This window comes from Chlamydotis macqueenii, chromosome 1 (genome assembly GCF_036417535.1).
Source record: "Chlamydotis macqueenii isolate bChlMac1 chromosome 1, bChlMac1.mat, whole genome shotgun sequence".
Classification (NCBI taxonomy): Eukaryota; Metazoa; Chordata; class Aves; order Otidiformes; family Otididae; genus Chlamydotis; species Chlamydotis macqueenii.
The window spans coordinates 187271592-187290484 of record NC_141556.1 but is presented as its reverse complement, the minus strand read 5'-3'; the positions used below and the strand labels follow the sequence as shown (position 1 = coordinate 187290484).

Here is an 18893-nt window from a genome sequence, read left to right as displayed (position 1 = left end):
TGGTATATGCAGATAATTATGTATTTGAGAAGCAGCTAAACATGGATGGAAACTACGCTGGATGATGAGAAGAAACATTGTATTAATTTGTTCTTAGTTCTGAAAAAAATGTTTACATGTGCAGGTTATTTAGTACAGGCTTGATCCTGTGGACTATGTGGGTATCCTGTGAGTTGTTCTCAGCAGGAGGTTATACCTGTGGAGCACCTTCACAGGGAGGGTCATATTGGAGAAGCATGTTAAAATTCAGGAGTCCAGTTTCCTCTATACCGGGCTCTGAAAGCACCAAGCTGTGCTGGCAGTTTGGGTGTTGGAGTGGACTTTTCACAGAACAACCTGTAACAACCAGTCAAAAGAGGGGCTGGACGCTAAGAGCCTTCCAGTTTGGCACTCAGACTGAATGCTAGGGCTGTAAATGAACTAGCTTGCTAGAGGTTGCAGATGCGCTTAAAAAAGAAAAACAGTTCTTCCCATTTTTCATCAAATAGGTAGACACCGCATTGCCAGTGATAACACTGTAGCTGTTCCTTTCAGTGTTGCTAATCTTAGAGCATTGCTGATGCTGTAGGAGATTTGCCAGCTCTCATGCGTCATCATGAGTTTCCTGGTGGTTGATTTATTTTCTTAAAACCTTAACTTCTGGAGTCAGACGGCTAAAATAAAAGCACCACTTTTTTTTTTTTTTAATTAATAAAATAAAACTTCTAGCTCTCAGCTGTTGGAGAAAAGCGTAGGAACAAGACCCAAAGTTCATAAAGCTAAAAATAAAAAGGATGCATTGAAAATATTTGTTGTTTTTTTTTTTAATTCAAGACTTGTAAACAATTTTCATTATATTTTGCTGGTTAACTCATGATACTGACTTTTAAAATCGCTCAGAATCCGGTTCTGATCCCTTGTCAATTATTCATCAGTGTACAATAGCAGAATTGTCAACAAAACGCAGAGCAGATTGAAATATTCACTAAGGAATCCAGTTACATACTGGGTAGAGACCAGGATGAAGTATGCATATCTCAGAGCGATGATGACATACTTTACATTCCAAAAATAACAGAGAGGGTGGTAAACAGAATCTCTTAACTTGACAGATTTTAAAATCAGTAGGTAGGGCTCATATGTATGTCATACTCTTAAGAGAGACGGCCAAGAAAAAGAATTTCATTTTTATTGAGATAGCAGAAATACGGATATAAATGGGGAAAAAAAAATCAATTCTCTGCCAATATTAAAAGCAGGTAGATCAGATGACCTGATGCTCTGTCAGCTTGGCTTTGCTCCCAGAAGAAATGAGAGCAGAGTAGGTAGAGGGTTTAACTAATAAAATATTAAAGAAGCTTAGTGATACTAATACTACTAATAATAATAATTAGTGCAAATCAACATAGGGTTAGAGAAAATAATTCTTGTCACACTAATTTATAATTCTAAAACAAGATTACAAGTTTTACTGATAAATGTCTTTTGTTGCTTCTGTAAGCAACTGTCTGGCTAGCAAATCACGTTTGATTAAAAGGTAGACGAATATAAACTCAATCTGGTTCACATTGGTGAAAACCAAGCACACTAATCTTAAAATAACTAAAAGGAGAGCCATCCTTAAGAAATTCCTTTCCAGAGAGGTTCTGCAGGGACTGGGTGTTGTCTTACGCTGTTTAACGTTGTGTTGTTTTGTTTTAAACCATGCCTTGTATAAAATCCCAAGTGATGGAGCTTGCAGCTGACACAGAGGTTGGAAAAGTGGTCGAAGAACGGCTGCCTAGCACTGCGCAAATTGTAACATCTGGTAAGTGCAGGAGAGTGAGCAACGTGCCTTTCTATACATCCACTGTCAACCAGAACAAAGGACCTCAGTGTGGTGCTTTTCAGCCCTTGGTACCTGAAGGACCATGCAGCACCTTTAAAAATAAATCCTTGGTCTACTTATAGTCCCACTGACTGTCACTGCGAGGCACCTGTCACCTGCATGGGGCATGTGTGTACATGCCAAAAAACTTGCAAGCATTTCTGGACTAACTTCTCGTGTTGTGAATCACAGTCATCCTGAGTGCAAGGAGTAACAGCATGGCAGGTCAGACTTGGAGCATCTGTGACTGTATTATGGAAACAGGGAAGTCTGAAAAATCCTGGGGTAGCGGTAGGGAGTAGCCAGCCACAGGTGGCTGGCATGTGGCTCTGTGGCAAAAGGGATAACAAGATCCTTGGATCGACAAGCAGGAAAGATGTTGGGTTGGAAATATTACTTGAGCTCTTTACTTGGCTCCTATGTGCTCTCAGCCCTTCAGTTCTTGTAACCACAAACCCAGAAGGAAGAGGGAAGAGCCATCATGTGAGTAAAAGTCTAAATGCACCTCATCACACCTGGGTTGAGGACCACAAAGTTGTCCATCTTCTGAAAGAAAATATGAGGAGTGACTTAATCACAGTCGGTCAGGGCTGGATCTGGAAAAAGATCTAGGTGCCCTAAAAGGGGTGTAAGCAAACCTAAAGCTTCAACATTTGGATCTAGAATCATAGAATAATTTAGTTTGGAAAAGACCTTTAAGATCATTGAGTACAACCATAAACCTAACACTGCCAAGTCCGTCACTAAACCATGCCCCTAAGCACCACATCTACACATCTTTTAAATACCTCCAGGGATGGTGACTCAACCATCTCCCTGGGCAGCCTGTTCCAATTCTTGACTACCCCTTCAGTGAAGAAATTTTTCCTAATATCCAATCTAAATCTCCCCTGGCACAACCTGAGGCCATTTCCTCTCGTCCTATCACTAGTTACTTGGGAGAAGAGACTGACACCCACCTTGCTACAACCTCCTTTCAGGTAGCTGTAGAGAACAATAAGGTCTCCCCTCAGCCTCCAGGCTAAACAACCGCAGTTCCCTCATAAGACTTGTTCTCCAGACCCTTCACCAGCTTCGTTGCTCTTCTTTGGACATGAGGAGTTCTCTGACCCGGGGTAGGTAGAAAATCACACAGATAATTCCAAATTCCCTTTGGTACAGTTATTCCTGATCTAAGTGAGATCCGCTCGGACCTGTGCTTGCCCTCAGGAACTTATAAACTAACTACGTTTGTTGTGTCAACCCATTAGATACTCATAGGCTGCATCCAGACTCATTACTTAGACTGAATTATATCTTTGCTCTTTGAATGTTATCAAAACATTCTGATCTAGCACATTTCATGGTCTGACACCATTACTGCCTCTTTGTACACAGAATTCTGTGGTTACTCCTTGCTAACAAACCACAGACTTTCAATGTGCTTATGCTGGCTTCGGTTATTTCGTAGATGGAATCTACGGTGGCTGATGTCATCTTCGTCTTTTAAATTTATCTTACTTTTGATGAAACTTTTTATCAATAGAATTTTTTTTTAAGTATACATTTGTTTCAGATCTCATACATTAACTTTGTTTTAAGAAACCTTGCAGCCCAGATTCTTACAGAAGATGTATAGTAGCTCACACACCAAGAGCCTGCAGTCCCCTGCTACCTCCACAACTGCAGTGCCTGCGAAGGAGCCTGCTCCATGGTCTCTCCCAGTAAGCAGGATGTTCATGGAAGGTGAGACATGATAAAAAGTATAAATATAATGGTAAATGCATCAAGCACCTATATTCAGTGCAAATTAGCTGTTTTGCTTGGAGCTGGCTCTAGACTACTCTGAATTTCCCTAGGGCACAGCTAGGCAGTCAAACTCTTGCTGCAAAAACCTCAGGTCTCTGTACCTCCTTTGGAGTCTGAAGCAGTCTGCCTCATTTTTTCCTTTACCCCTTTAAGAACAAACAAACAACGATGAACCGGTCTTTCGGGAGAGTTTTGAGAGGCCACGATGAACTGGTCTTGGGAGAGTTTTGAGAGGCCACCACTGTGTTCCAACTGCAGTGATGTTCCACTGGGCTCTAGGGTCCATTTGGTGTCATCTTCGTGTCTTTATGTTGGGCTGTTCTTTCTGGGGGAGCCCAGTGCCCTGTGACTGTAGGAATATCAAGAGCTGCCCCAGAGCCTCTTTGTTCACGTTAATCCACCAGTTTGTATTCTTGCTGTGCTGGCTGTGCATTTAATATGTGAATAATAGTTTTCTTATGACTGTTATTCAGCACCTACATACTTTTGCTGGAAGGAGGGTGGAGGAGAGCAGGGTGACGAGGTTTTCAGTTAATGAAACTGTTATTATTTGCTGACAAGATCACTGAAAATCTTAAGAAGAAAGAATTTTATCTCCTTCCAAGCAACTAAACAAGAATTTGCACTGCAGAATGTGTGTGAAGCACGTATATTCCAGGGGAAAAAAAAAAAGTATTTACAGTCCCAGTCCCATTGCCTAGGGACTTCAGTGACCACACAGTGTCCATGTTCTTTATGATAACTTGATTATTTTAGCTCTGGGCCAGTGGAGCAGTACATGAACTCACCCTCCTGCTAGACCCACCTCACGTGAACTCAGCTTCACGGCAATCCCTCTCTTGTGCTTCAGATATTCCTAGAGCTTCATCTAGCCTGGGAAAATAAGTTAATTGTGAAGTACGTATGTGAGAAACGTGTTCCAGCTGACTGGGTTTTTCACATGCAGACATTAGTGAGGCTAACACTGGTGGAGTCCTTGAGAGAACATGAGAGCTCCAGGTGTCTTGGCTTTGAGAGGGATTTGGGGGGTCCCTGAAGGAGAGTTGGACTTTGAGTCCTGCTCCTGCAAATTGCAGTCACATAACACACACACGAGAGTCCAACTGGGACTGCAGCTCCACTGCCCCTCCTACCCAGAGACCAGCGGGATTTAGAGACATGGGACCCAATGCTCCCTGGCCGTACCACCCTGCAGACAGCCCCCAGGGCTGACCATGCTGCCCACGCTGTCACTCCAACACTGCCACCACAGACCTGGGCCCGTCGCCCATCCCACCTGGGATCAGGAAGTGCTCACGGGCCAAGGAGGATGTTGGCCATCTAGGCAAGAGCATAAATTGGTGTGCAGCATCTCAAGTGCCAGCTGGCTGGCTCCAGCTGAAAAAGAGATGCTGCTGTGGGTGAAAGCCACAGAGGATGGCGTGCAGCTCCTCTGTGCTCAGGAGTGTGGTACTTGAGCAGCCTGCTGTCAGCTGCAGCTGCTGACCAAAGCAGCAGAAAAAAGGGCTGAGTATCCACTAAGGAGGAGAGGAGACATTTCACTCATCTAATTTCACAGCTTCCACAAGCAGCCTAAAATTGGGAGTAGAGAACAAGTGAGAAGGAAAGCACTGTTTACATAATCCTTTGGCAGTGAAATGGGTCAGTGGTTCTTGTGGGAGAAGAGGAATGCAGTTTTTAAGAAATAAACAGCATCACTGTACTTGGTAATAGCTGGACAGTCCTGCTTTCCTGGAGAGTAACGCAAAAGTTTACTACAGACTTATATGACTTGTCTTTTGTCCCCACGGTCTCTCCTCTGAACACAGCCCTGTAAAACGGAACATCCCTGCTGTTTCTTTAAAATAATCTGTAATTCCTTAGCCATAACGCAAAGGGAGGCACCCATCTGTTTGTTTTGGGGTTGGTGTTTTTTTTTTCTCTCTTCCACAAATGTCCTTGTTTGTGTTAACTAGCAAATCTAATCATCCAGCTCAGAGGAGAATTACACAACTGCAATCCTCCTGAGATTTCAGTCGAATAGCAAATCTTGCTTAATACCCCTGTGTTCGCATCTTGCTTTGCATTTGCAGCTCCTTTGGCGTTACAGCTGTGCTGTGCTTTTACAAATAAACCAGATTAAACAGCAAAAGGAATGCTGAACAGAAAAGCTGTTATTTCCACCTTGCAGGACTTACTGAAATGAGCCTGGCTGTATTAAACGTGAGATAAAACCCCCACAGGGACCATTAGTCTGAGTGATTCATATAAACACTTAAAGAAGTCAGTCTTGGTTGAGCTTCCTGGTCAAATAAGGTGGGTAACGGTGCGCAACCAGCTGAGCCCCTCTCCTTGGGAGAGCACCACTGACAGAAACGTAACTGATGTTTATCCTCAGTGGGAAGCAGCAGGATGAGTATTGGGTAACAACAGATAACCCGGGGTTTGGGTAACTCTTTCACGTGAGGAATTGCAAGTGTCTTTTTCTGTGGAACTGCCTAGTGCTGGAAATGTTATTTGTCTGCGCCCTTGATGTGGGCCATCTGGAAAGGAAAATCTCCTCAGCCTCTAGAAATGCAACCAGGTTTATGATCACTTTCTTTTGCAGTTGACTTTTAAGGGAGATAATCTTATCAGGAGGAGGTCTGAAGGAAAGGCAAGTTACAGGTATGTGCATTTAATACGTGTTGATAAAGGCGTAGATGAAGTTGCTTTCTTTCCCTCCGGTCTGCACTGTCTGGTTTTCAGGAACCATTGCTCAAACCCGTCCTTCCTGTTAGCTTTTTGCCTCCACCCACATGCGATGTGGCCTGATTCTGACCTCTGCGCTGGTTCTGCAGCCCCTGGCACGGCTGTGGGGTGGTGTGAATGAACAGGACCAGCGGTCATGGGCTGGGGGGTCCTCTGCTGTAATACTGAACTCTTCTCTCTGTGAACTAAAAAAATGCCATGTGGCAGAGCACCCACCTGTGCAATGTCTTTTATGGGTGACTTCCACAGGGCACTGCCTCTCTCTGCTTGCTTTGCGTCCTGCCTACCCCGTTTGGCAGATGGCTCCTCTGCCACAGCGGCTTTTCCGGCTCTGGAAGCAGCTCTAGCATCAGCCGCTGTGGGGATGCTAATAGAGCTGTAGCTGAAACAAAGCATGTCGCTGAGAGCTTAAAGCTGGGGAGCCAAGTTTCTGCAGCACTTCCAGATGTGAAGCGGGGGAGTCGGATTTAGCCTATTTTTTGGATTTTTTTAGTTCTTTATGTTTTCTTTTTTTTTTAAAGCACTATGCAAGCACACTGAACAATTTGCACTGTTTGCTCTCATTCAGCTGCATGTTCCCAGTGGTGGTCGCTTAGTGTTTTTTCTAGCTGAGACTCTCCAACCAGAGATCCATCTGTGCGGTGGGGCAGGTCGGCAGCAGAGATCTCTTCCACTGAAATCCAAGCAAAAACTATCCCGTGCCCGCTCTGTCCCATGTGTGACTTCTGCCCCTGGCCTCCAAGGTAATCCTATCCTGATAGACCCCTCCATGGAGCAAGGAGGTCCTCACTCAGCCAGCAGGCAAAATGTTACAGAGTTTGGACTGCATAAGGACTGTGTGATTTTGGCCCACCAGTTTGGCAAGGAGTGCTCCAAAGAGGCGTTATTGCTGAGTAACTTCCTGTCTGCGTGGGCACTCGGGAGAAGGGGCAGAGGCTGCTGGAGAGTCATGCTGGTTTTTCCAGGGAAGCAGGAGCTTGGACCCAAGCCTTGGTTCCCCTGTCAACATGCTGCACTGGTGCTTCAGCCGCTCCCTAACATGCATCTTTTCCCCAATTTTGTCCTGCCTGTAGTTTCAAACAGCCTCCTTTACAAATTCTGCAGCATTTCCTGGGGAATTAAATATGATTGGGAAGGGGGATTAAGTTGTGAGAGGAATTAAAAAAACCTCCAGTGCAGCCTGTCATTGTTTCTTTTCAGGTGATAAGAAACTAGCATGATGATGCCCTGGTTGCTGCTGCTCCTTCTCCTGGTCGGCTTTGGCTCACCTGCACCCAGGTTGTCGGTGTGTATCTCTTAGCCAGGGTCTGTACAACCTCTCAATGGCTTATCATCCCCAGTCATGTAGAGACAGGTGCTCCTCCACAAAACGGATGTGGGCCTGCAAGATCAGAGCAAAAAAGGTGTCTGCCTGCAGATAAAGGAAGGTCACTCTTGCTGTCTTGGTAAGTCAGGGTTTTCATGGCATTAGAGGATCGGGAGCTCTCTGGACAGCTGGACTGACATTGCTAAGGATTAAAAATAACAACAAAAACCGCTTAAAAAAAAAAAAAAGTTATGTCCACCTAAGAAATACTCTGCTCCATTCCCTCAGGGAAAACTGCCTTCATTTATTCATTGTGATTTAAAAAGCAAGAAGGAGTAGGCGTAGTCTGAGGCAATCTGTACTCTTCTGATGAGCAAATTGCTCTTGGGCTATCCCAGGGAGGTACAGAGCTTGGCAAAGAGAATTTGGTGACCTTGGGGCTGTCTGCAGCAGGTTCCTGTGTGCCTCCAGCCTGGAAATCCTCTGTGGGGCAAAACCAAGAGGCCTAGGAGAAGGAAGAGGCAGGTGGGAGGCCACATTTCAGCATGCTCGTCAGTTTGCTGTCTGGGGCAACTGCTTGTTTTGCTTATGCCTAGAGCTGGTCCTGACCTAGTATCACTCAAGCCAGTTTGCTCAGAGCAAAAGTAGCAACTGATTCTTATTGCACAGGTTTACTTGGTTGTCTTGGAAGAGATCTTGCTCTGCTTTGTTATATTTTTAATGGAGTAACACCAGCCACAGACTAGATAGATAGAAAATGTTTATCGCAGTTAGCGTGGGCCAGATGATGATCGTGGTTATGGTAAGGCAGCTCTGAAGTTACTCCACTGATCCTGGTAAGCTCACCGCTTTCTGCTGATTTGCACCAAGTATCAACTCTTTTATCTTCCAGTTTTACAGGAAGATGTTTCTGGAACCTTGCTGGTTTGGCCTGGCTGAGTGAAAGAGCCAGTTTTTCCCCCTCTGACTACCCTGAGCAGTTTCATAGTCTGCAAACACTCCCTTTGAGTTTATTAAATGGGAGTCAGGACGAATTATTTTTATCCAAAATCATTTTCTGCATGTCTGATCATACTCTGGGATGCTCTGAGCAGTGGCAAGATCATTGTAGAAAACCCTTTTCCACTGTGTTTAACTCAACAGCCCACGTTGTGCATGATTCACGTATCTTGAAGAAAGCCCACCATCGAATTGTCTTGATCCACAGAGGCAGTGTGACATGTTAGGATCAAGAGGAGACAGATACTCCTTCTCTCTCTGCCTCTCTGTTCTTATCACTGACTGAAGTGTGGGGTTCTTTGTTTCATTTTCTCCATAGGAAAAAGACATCTGCCTCCTAGACAACAATAAATTAAGACAAAGGTTAAAACAGCTTCAAGACTTGCTTTACTTATATGAACTGCAACTGAAGGACATCCTGGAGAACACTTACCATAGAACAAAAAGTGGGCTGTTCTCGGGCAACAGGAGCGTGCAGCATGAGACGCTTTTACCCACAACCAGTGGAAATTTGATAGTCTATGACCAAGGTATGGTTTGCAGTAGTGTATGTGGAGATTTCATCTTGCCACAATGTTTATTTCTTCCTGCAGTGTCCCATCTGTCATATTTTATTTCTGCTAAAAGTTTTAGAATTGTAAAAGTGGATTGTGTTTTAAAATGCAGTCAGACACATGGGAAGGAGAAGGGCAGACTGGTGGCCCTGGTACCAGCAGACATTCCCTGAGACTGGAGTCAGCTGGCCCAGCTTTAGGCAGCTACCCCTCAGGTACAACACAGACACCTGCAGCTCAGCTTCTCACTTGGGACTCTGGTGCAGAGAGGAACAAGCACTTCTCAGCTGTTTTCCATGAGACCTATTTTAGACATCTTCTTTAGGAAGAGACCGGTCTTACTCTTGAAGAGCTTGTTTTCCCTGGGTGACTTATGGGAGCCCACCTGGCTCAGCTGCAGGCACTGAAACCTGTTTGGAGGAGTCCAGCCTCCCTGTTCTTTGGCTCCTCCATCACTTCTGCGGCACAGTAGCAGCTGTGCATACCCTGTTCCTTGGTGTCACTTTGAGAACATGTTCATAACTGGAATTGTGGCCTGTGGCCAAGATTTCCTCTTTCATGAACATTACATTGAAAGTATGAAACACCGAGGTCCTGAAAGGCACTCTCCTGATACAGCCCTGGTAAAGCTGGTCACAGGAACTAGCCTTCTGTTTTAGAAATTTTGGGCCTTCATCCAATGTGAAGTAGAGCTGAGGTTACCTTCCACACAGAAATTAGCTTCCCTGCAAATGACCTTGCTGACAGATCCAGCCCTGGTCTTGCATCACTCCTGTGCTATAGTCCCAGCCTGAGTTGCAGCCATCCTGGATCTCACCAAAGATTTTGGAATTAGTCCCTGAGAGGGCATGGCTGTAAAGGCTATCAAGCCTTGCTGCTCTACATCAGCAGTGTGCAAACAAGCATTGCTAGTACGTTACTGAACCACTTGCTGTGGCTTTGTGGGGCTTGCAGAGCTATACACCTGCTGCCTGAGCGTCCTTGTCCCATGTAGCTTCTCAGCAATGTCTTCTCTTGGCTGCACATACCCTTTGCTTTCTTCCTCTCCTCGTTTCTGCCTAGATTGCTCCGCAGTCTATAATCGAAAGAAGACCAAAACTGGCTACTACCGGATCAGGCCCAGAGCAGACCGAGAGCCTTTCCTGGCATACTGTGACATGTCTGATGGCGGAGGGTGGACTGTCATTCAGCGGCGGAGTAATGGCAAGGAGAATTTCAACAGGTGGGTGCGTCATGGTTGCATCAACAGGGCTTGCAGTCAGGCCTCCAGCTCCCGCCCCAAGTCCTGCTGCTGGGCAAACCCCAACATTTGAGAAACAGAGTATGCAAGACTATTCTTTAGCGATTTTAACTCTCTGCATTAGGACAATCTGGTGGTGTGTATTGGTAGCAGGAGGCCATTTTCAAAATGGACCTAAAACACCTTATGCATGGCTGCTCTGCATTTGAATGTGTATAGGTGTGCATAAGGCACATGGAGAGCAAGGAGGTGGTTGGTGACAGCCAACATGGCTTCACCAAGAGCAGATCGTGCCTGACCAATTTGGTGGCCTTCTATGACGGGGTGACGGCATCGGTGGACAAGGGACGAGCAACTGACATAATCTACCTGGACTTGTGCAAAGCTTTTGACACTGTCCCGCATGACATCCTTCTCTCTAAACTAGAGATACATGGGTTTGATGGACGGACCACTCGGTGGATAAGGAGTTGGCCGGATGGCCGCACTCAGAGAGTGGTGGTCAGCGGCTCAATGTCCATGTGGAGACTGGTCATGAGTGGCGTCCCTCAGGGGTCCATGCTGGGCCCAGCCCTGTTCAACATCTTTGTCGGCGACATGGACAGTGGGATAGAGTGCACCCTCAGCAAGTTTGCCGACGACACCAAGTTGTGTGGTGCCGTCGACATGCTGGAAGGGAGGGATGCCATCCAGAGGGACCTTGACAGGCTGGAGAGGTGGGCCCGTGCCAACCTCATGAAGTTCAACCAGGCCAAGTGCAAGGTCCTGTACCTGGGTCATGGCAATCCCAGGCACAAATACAGGCTGGGCGGGGAATGGATTGAGAGCAGCCCTCAGGAGAAGGACTTGGGAGTGCTGGTGGGTGAGAAGCTTAACATGAGCAGGCAATGCGCCCTTGCGGCCCAGAAGGCCAACCGCATCCTGGGCTGCATCAAGAGGAGCGTGGCCAGCAGGTCGAGGGAGGTGATTCTCCCCCTCTACTCTTCGCTGGTGAGACCCCACCTGGAGTACTGTGTCCAGTTCTGGAGCCCCCAACACAAGAAGGACATGGACCAGTTGGAGAAGGTGCAGAGGAGGGCCACAAAGATGATAAAAGGGCTGGAGCACCTCTCTTATGAGGACAGGCTGAGAGAGTTGGGACTGTTCAGCCTGGAGAAGAGGAGGCTCCGGGGAGACCTTATAGCGGTCTTCCAGTACCTCAAGGGGGCCTACAAGAAAGATGGGGAAAGGCTGTTTAGTAGGGCCTGCTGCAATAGGACGAGAGGTAATGGTTTTAAAATAGAGGGAGGTAGATTTAGATTAGAAATTAGGAAAAAATTTTTACAATGCGAGTTATAGAACACTGGAACAGGTTGCCCAGAAAGGTGGTGGAGGCCCCACCCCTGGAAACGTTCAAGGCCAGGCTGGATGAGGCTCTGAGCAACCTGATCTAGTCAGGGATGTCCCTGCTCCTTGCAGGGTGGTTGGACTAGATGACCTTTGAAGGTCCCTTCCAACCCTAACCATTCTATGATTCTATGATTCTATATTCGTTTTATCATTATTGGAGACTGTCAAAGGCTCCACATTGGCATGTATGTGCCGCTAGCACATAGATTGAGACCTGTTGAGCACATTATCTTTTCTCATATCAAAAATAATGTTCAGCACGTTGTAACATTTATTTCCTTATTCAGATCATTCAGAAAGATGCCAAATCACTGGTCCAGATTGTCCTTTCGCTATGCAAAATCCCAGAGAGTTGACTTTCACTTGGAAATCTCCAGGAGGAGAGATCCTCTGGTAGCACAGTAAAGAAGAAACATCCCCATGCAGATTAATTCACTATCACAGCACACATAATTTCAGGGCACATCTAGTGTCTCTTACAGTGCATGCAGTCTATTTCCATTGCAAAGCTACCTCAATTGGCTCTAAGATGGCTTGCCCCGAGAATGGTAGCTATCTAGCCATGGTAGTTCAGCTCTCAGCATAGATGAATGAAAAACATCCTTAAAAGAAGTATTGATTAATATGTAGGTCAGGCAGAATTAATATCCCCAATAACAACATGAGAGAGGGGATAAACACGGGGTTCATAAAACTGGAAATGATGATACACAGGAAGTAGATGTGAATATCAAAGATAATACGTAAATAACAGATGAGATTTTAAGAGAATGAAATGATGAGAAGAAAGCAACAGCAGGAGATTTCTCTCAGAAAGACAAAGCCAAGGAATCCTGATGAAAAATAAGTGTATATCTTTGAATATCCACATCCAAAGAGTAATCCTATGAAAAAGTAGAGATGGTGGTCAATGAATCAAAAAATAGAATTGAATGGAACAGGAGCACAAAGCAGAACCAGGTATTTTCCTTTTAACTTCATCTGGAAGCTTTTCTCTGAAGCCTCTATTAAGTTTCTGATTCTTCATCATATCACGTCATACATCCAAGATGGCAGCATATTTTAGACTGCAACCTTAATTTCCAGCCAGGAGTGCATTTGAATTATGACTTTCTGAAGAACAATGCCAGATGCATTGCTGAAGACCAATATGAGAGCTGCTGCTTTCCCCTCCCATCTAAGCGACAACCTCATTCTGCAAGCACTGAAGAAGGTTTGATCCCAACGTATGTGTGTGCACAGGTTTAGCAGGTGCAGAATTAAGCTGTGAGTTGTTTTTACTTCTAAGGCAGAGTGACAAATCTCAGCTCAGCTTGCAATGAATCAGGTACTTTTAGAAAACACTGTCTAGAGATACAGCTGAAGTTTTACTTGTTACCATATCTAAGTCTCACAAACCGTCTAATTCCCTTACATGCTGAAATTGTTATTTTATCTTCCTGCAGGAAATGGGATGATTACAAACTAGGATTTGGGAAATTCCAGGGCAAGAATGATGAATACTGGTTGGGCAATGACCACATCTATGACCTGCTTGCTAAAGGTGCAAGTATTTTCCCTCCACAGATTTCTTTCCAATTCACACGAGATAGTTCATTTAACTGGACACCATTTTGTGTTTAGGAGAGAGCTCATTAAAGATTGACCTGATGGACTGGCATGGGGAAAGACGTTATGCAATCTATGAAAATTTCCAGCTTGCGAACGAGCAGGTAAGAAATTGAGAAAGTGTCAATTTGCTTGTTTCATCTGTGAGGGAGAGGCATCTGCATGTGCAGCATCAGACTTCAGTATCAGGGCTGTAATTACAGCTCTGCAAAACTTACCTGCTCTGGTTCCCTGGGATTCCTGATTTGGCTGACTGACAAACAGCCCTGGGACCAGGGACATAAGCCTGGGACTTCTTCCTCACAACCGCTGAGTGCCCAAGTCACTAGGTGACAGGATCACACGTGTTCCCTTGCTAACTCTGCCAGTGCACAGAGGGCAGCGCTCTGCTGCAGGGCACACAGGTTCCTGTGTGCATTTGCCTCTGGCCTCACAGTTAAGAGAGTCTTCCATGAGAGAGGAGATAAGGGTTTGAACCTCTGCAAGCAAGCTGAACCCTGTTCTACTTTGTAGGAGAGTGTTTCAGCCTGTCACATAATAGACAACCACGAGAACAAGCCCGCTCTACTATTTTAAGCACTGAACTCTAATCAAAGCTTTGAAAGAGCAGTTGTAAGTTCCTCTCTTGAAGAGGGGTACCCGTAGCACTACACTTAGTAGTCAAAGCCCAAGGACAGAAAATCCACATATTTTCATGTTTGCATTCTAGCTTTAGATGGCCTCCTGCTCAATGCAGGTACTGTTCTTTGCAGGCTTGCCTTTCTGAACATCACATGTAAGTAGCCTGAATACCCAAGGACATGAGTTCCATTGCATGGACCAGTCCTAGCTCCAACTCCATCATCGCTCCAGAAATGTACACATTATGTTCAGTTTGCAATTAGGGTTTTCTTAAGAAAAGTTTGAACAGCTTCATTCTAATACTTTAGTGTTATTTTTTCACAAACAAAACTGGAATATGATTACAGGAAAAAGCCCACACCACAAAAGTAATCATCCATCTTATATCAAATGTCTCTTAGATGTGTTAGCCTTGCACAATGGAACTATTCTTCTAAGTATTCCTACCAGGACAGGACCATTGATCTAGAAATCAGATGGCTTCTAGTTCTTGGAAGAGCAAAATTCCTAAGGAGTTATTCTAGCTGAACAACAGATCAGTTTATGAAGGCAACTACTTGGCACAATTTCCTGCCAAGTTGTTCTTGATGAGCTAGGAAGAGCCTTCCAGGTTGTTGTATGGTGTATCAAATGGACAATAAAGCCTGAAGCCCTTTGTAGCAGCAGTAATTAGCAATCCCTTCTGGAGTTTAAATCCCACATTGAACTACACTAGGATCTTTAAAGCATGGGGCCAAAAGTCAACAGTCGTACCTTTGACAGTGGATACAATGGCCAGAGCATATTTGTTCTCAAAAATGGGAAGAAGGGCAGAAAGAGCTGATACCAAAGACGTTTCACATATTCCTGCAGGACAATTACAGGCTATGGTTTGGCACCTATTCTGGCAACGCTGGCGACGCTCTGTCTGGTGGGAGCAATTTTGAAGATCAGTGGTCAGCCTCTCACAGAGGGATGCAGTTCACCACATCTGACAAGGATCACGATCGATTCCTGGCAGGCAACTGTGCCTCAGAGAACAAGGGCGGTTGGTGGTTTAACAGGTATGGGAAACGGTTGATTCCTCTCAGATGCATAGGGTGTGGGTGGCTGCACAGCCGAGAGGACTTGCCTGCCTTACGGCAGCTGGAGGTTGTTGTGCGCATTTGCCACCTCACACAGCCAAATCTAAGGTGTTCATACCTACAGATCCTCAAAGGAAAGCAATCTGCTTTCCTTTCAAAGCAGGTAAGTTGCATTCATTTTAAGAAAATGGATCAGAATAAATGCATAGGGGGGAATGACTTGGAAGGAAAAGAGCCCGATTAAAATTCCTTCAAGTGCCTTGGGCTATATCCCAGGAAAGAAAACAATTGTAGCCACTGCAAGGTGAAGTGTGTTCAAAGGACATTTCTCTGTTGTGGAGCATGTCTAGGGAGTGAGCTACCCCTTAAAAGTCCTGATGGTATGTTTGATAGGCATACCCCGCACATCAACAGGGGGTTTGCCAGCCCTGGGAGCATGGACACACTGCGCCCAGTTTTTCTCTGCTTTAGTGCAGGATGAACCTCTTCTTTGACCAGGCCCTCATCCTATACAAATTGAAATCAATGGAGCTACAAAAATGTACATCAATAGTAGGATTTACCTCGATTAAAAGACATCTGCATTTTTAGATGTCAATATGTAGCTGCCTACATTTGAGCTAGAGCCTACCAAGTGGCACTGCACCCCTCCATTTAGGCAAGTGAATCATGTCCCTAGTCAATAGACTTGAATGAGTCAACAGGTTGAATTATCTGACCACCGTAGGTGTCTACTTTACGATAACCCACATACTTCTCTGGGTTCCATTAAATGCATTAACCAGCTCTCCATAGGCTACTGTAGGACTTTAGATAACTTTTGATCAGTACAGATAGATATACCTAGGTGTCTGAACCTGTCAATGAATCCTGCCCCGGTATTTCTAAATGTATTTGTGTGAAAATTGTACTTCACTGTAATGATGCAATATCTTCCCACGCTAAACTTAATCTCCTTTTTTCCCTCTCCTACATCGTTACAAGGTGCCATGCCGTAAACCTCAATGGACACTACTACAGAAAAGGGAGGTACAATGGATCCCATGACAACGGCCTGGTTTGGTCTACGTGGCATGGAATGTGGTACTCCCTAAAATACTCGGCCATGAAAATCAGGGCTCCGTTCTTTGTTGACAGCGAGAGTGGAGATGGTGAGAACAGTCAGGGCAGCTGAAAAGTGCTGCTTTGGAAAGAAAAAAAATACAGGCTGAAAATAATGGTATACGTTAATAGCTAGCCCCCCCCCCGCTGCTGTCAATCGCCAAACCTGCGCTGCGATAACTGGAGTCGCACATGTTTCTACTAGCTGACGCTAACATTGCAAGTTGTTTGAGCACAGCCAGCCAACTATTTAATGGAAAACATATGGATCTCAGTCATGGAATAACCACAATTTTCTTCTTCATCAGTTTTCAGGACTTCATTGGAGAGTGTTTATGAAAAGCTCTCTGGACCTTGAATGATCATCTTCTTCTAGCTATCTATACTCTTCAAGGGCCAAATCTTTCTCATCTTGATTTTAACCACCAGTGCTTCAGTTGCGAGAACATAAGAATAGAAATAACAAGGTGATGGGGAACGGGACTTCACTGGTGTGCCTTCGTTAGTGCTTTGTTCTGGATCGGGAGGATGTTTTTAAGCAAGTCTCCCTATGGTCCCCAATTGCCACGCTTATTTGCAGAATGCTCTTGGAATGTGTGAAACCAAACCAGTGGATGGACGTGCTCCAACTGCTAATGTGCATCCAGACTAAGGCTACTTTAAAGAAAACTCCCACCACATGGACAATGTGGACACTGGGTTTTGTTGCCAACAGCTTCCCGCTGCAGATCCATTTCTATAGCGCACTATGACACATTAATGCAGAGACAACACTGCCAGGCAAACTTAAGTCCCAGATTAAAAATAGGCAGATTTTACTAAATTTAAGATGAGCACAGGTATTCTTAGGAGTTCATAAAATGCAAAAATGATTCATTTGTATCTTCTCGTGTAATTTACCAGATGACTTTGAGTTAGTGAATGGGAATCAGAAAGCGGAAAGTGATTGCACCACAAGGCACACTGCTTTCATTGTCTCGCTGGAGTGAAATGAAAGAGCAACACAAACGACTGAAAGAAATTGAATACTGAAAATTTATTTTCCACAAGTTGTTAATAACAACAGTTAGAAATGAACAGTAATAACAGCTTGATGCAAATCATTTAACTACCATGTTGCAGAATGAGCCTATATTTTTCTGAATTACAATCATTTTAAAACTGGTAGTTCTTTTCCATTTATTTCCCTTTAGATCCATACATATTGTAATATGTATTATATATCCATAAAGTGTGAAATAAACTCACCTGAGTAGGACTTAACACTTTGTATTTTGTTTTCAACAGCAGGAACTTGAACAGAGATATGGATGAAAATCTTGAGAAAGCCTGTAATACAAGAATTTTATTCTTTTGATGTTGGCTTTGGTGCTTTTACACCTGCTTCCCTGGGTAGTTTAGAGGGTCTGCGAGGTGAATTTAATTTCCATGGCTCAAACTGTCCTGGAGACAATGCAGAGATATGTGAACCTCTGCTTTGTAAGAGGTAAACCCTGTTCTCACCTCTTCCTAGACATCCCAGTGATTGCAAACGTGAGCACCGGCGTGCAATGGGCCAGCACTCCAGGTAGCCGTGCTCCTAAAGCCTGTGCCCGAGCAAGACTGCACTGCTGCCCTCTTCCCAGGCCTTGGCACGTACCCACTTGGAACGAAACTTGCACCTACACCTCTGAAACGAGTTTGCCCTTGAGAAGAAAGGAGTGTAAACAACCAGTACTTACTCTTTCCTTTCTGATTACTACTTCTGTATTTCACAATGGTAAAATCTTAGTGACGTATTGTAACTGCACGTTGGGAACATAAGGAATCACTGTGCACATTATAACCACTGATGCAGTGCTGAGGGCAGCAAGGACAATTTTTGTCTCAGCCAAAGACACAGAGGAATGTGAGTGAAAGAAGTTAATGTCTTCTGGCAGATGATGCTAAAGCCCATTTTCAGGAGTGGGCTAGGGAAGCAAGGTTTACAGACTGCTGATACTCAACTCTGCATGTGGGAAATGAACTACAGCACCACAGGGACAATACCAGTGGTTTGACAGTTCATTGAGCAGCCAGCAACCCATCTGATAATGGAGTACCAAGCAGGAGACAAAGTCAACAGGGCTGTTAGACAACTGCTACCCAGTCCAGTTCCCCAGTGAGCAAGCGGTGAGCGATGTGGAAGTCCAGAGTACGGAGCCTGTTTCACACTGTGTTGATATAGAGGGGCAGGCATTATAGTTGGGCTGCCTTCAGCCAGTATCCATAACCTAACATTTTTTTCCCCTCTCTCTGAAAGAAAAAGGGGCCAAGATCTGACAAGCTGGAAGGGAAGGTGTCTTAGGTGTAAGATGTACGTAAGTCCATCATCTAATGCATTACAGCAGCTGTTCTGAATGCAGCCCAACACTGAAACAAGGCTGTAGGAAGCAGCACCTGGCTTAGAGCAAGGCTCCCCCTCCTCTGCCCTCCTGCAGCCCACAGAAGCCCCTCGGAGATACAGGGGTCACACAGCTTTCTGCAGGACCCTGCAACTCCCACAGCAAACCCCAGGAAGTGTTTCAGAACTCTCTTTATCTTAATAAACAGGGTAAAACGCCACCAGCAGAGCACTTATTTGATCTGAGGGCTACTGCCATGCTCAGATCACTCCCGCCGATGAAGG

The 18893-nt window shown here is 45.0% G+C and overlaps 1 protein-coding gene across 2 annotated transcripts; it reads left to right on the top strand.

Moving 5' to 3' along the window:
* The first annotated feature begins 5837 nt into the window (after positions 1 to 5837).
* On the top strand, positions 5838 to 17509 carry LOC104474666 (fibrinogen-like protein 1). Of its 2 annotated transcripts, none has more exons than XM_086771917.1 (9): positions 5838 to 5929; positions 6222 to 6280; positions 7565 to 7649; positions 8989 to 9199; positions 10286 to 10445; positions 13298 to 13395; positions 13476 to 13564; positions 14934 to 15124; positions 16130 to 17509. In XM_086771917.1, exons 3-9 carry the CDS (start codon positions 7581 to 7583, stop codon positions 16317 to 16319), a joined length of 1008 nt encoding a protein of 335 aa, XP_086628043.1. In that variant the 5' UTR covers positions 5838 to 5929; positions 6222 to 6280; positions 7565 to 7580; the 3' UTR covers positions 16320 to 17509. The 2 variants fall into 2 exon arrangements, with proteins under 2 accessions (XP_086628043.1, XP_086628042.1); XM_086771916.1 differs by lacking the exon at positions 5838 to 5929 and adding an exon at positions 5951 to 6036.
* The last annotated feature ends 1384 nt before the right edge of the window (positions 17510 to 18893 follow it).

Coding starts and splice junctions, on each gene's coding strand:
- LOC104474666 (XM_086771917.1), top strand. CDS start 7,581: ATGATGATGCCCTGGTTGCTGCTGCTCCTTCTCCTGGTCGGCTTTGGC. Junction 13,565..14,933: donor TCCAGCTTGCGAACGAGCAG/GTAAGAAATTGA, acceptor ATATTCCTGCAG/GACAATTACAGGCTATGGTT. Junction 15,125..16,129: donor GGCGGTTGGTGGTTTAACAG/GTATGGGAAACG, acceptor CATCGTTACAAG/GTGCCATGCCGTAAACCTCA.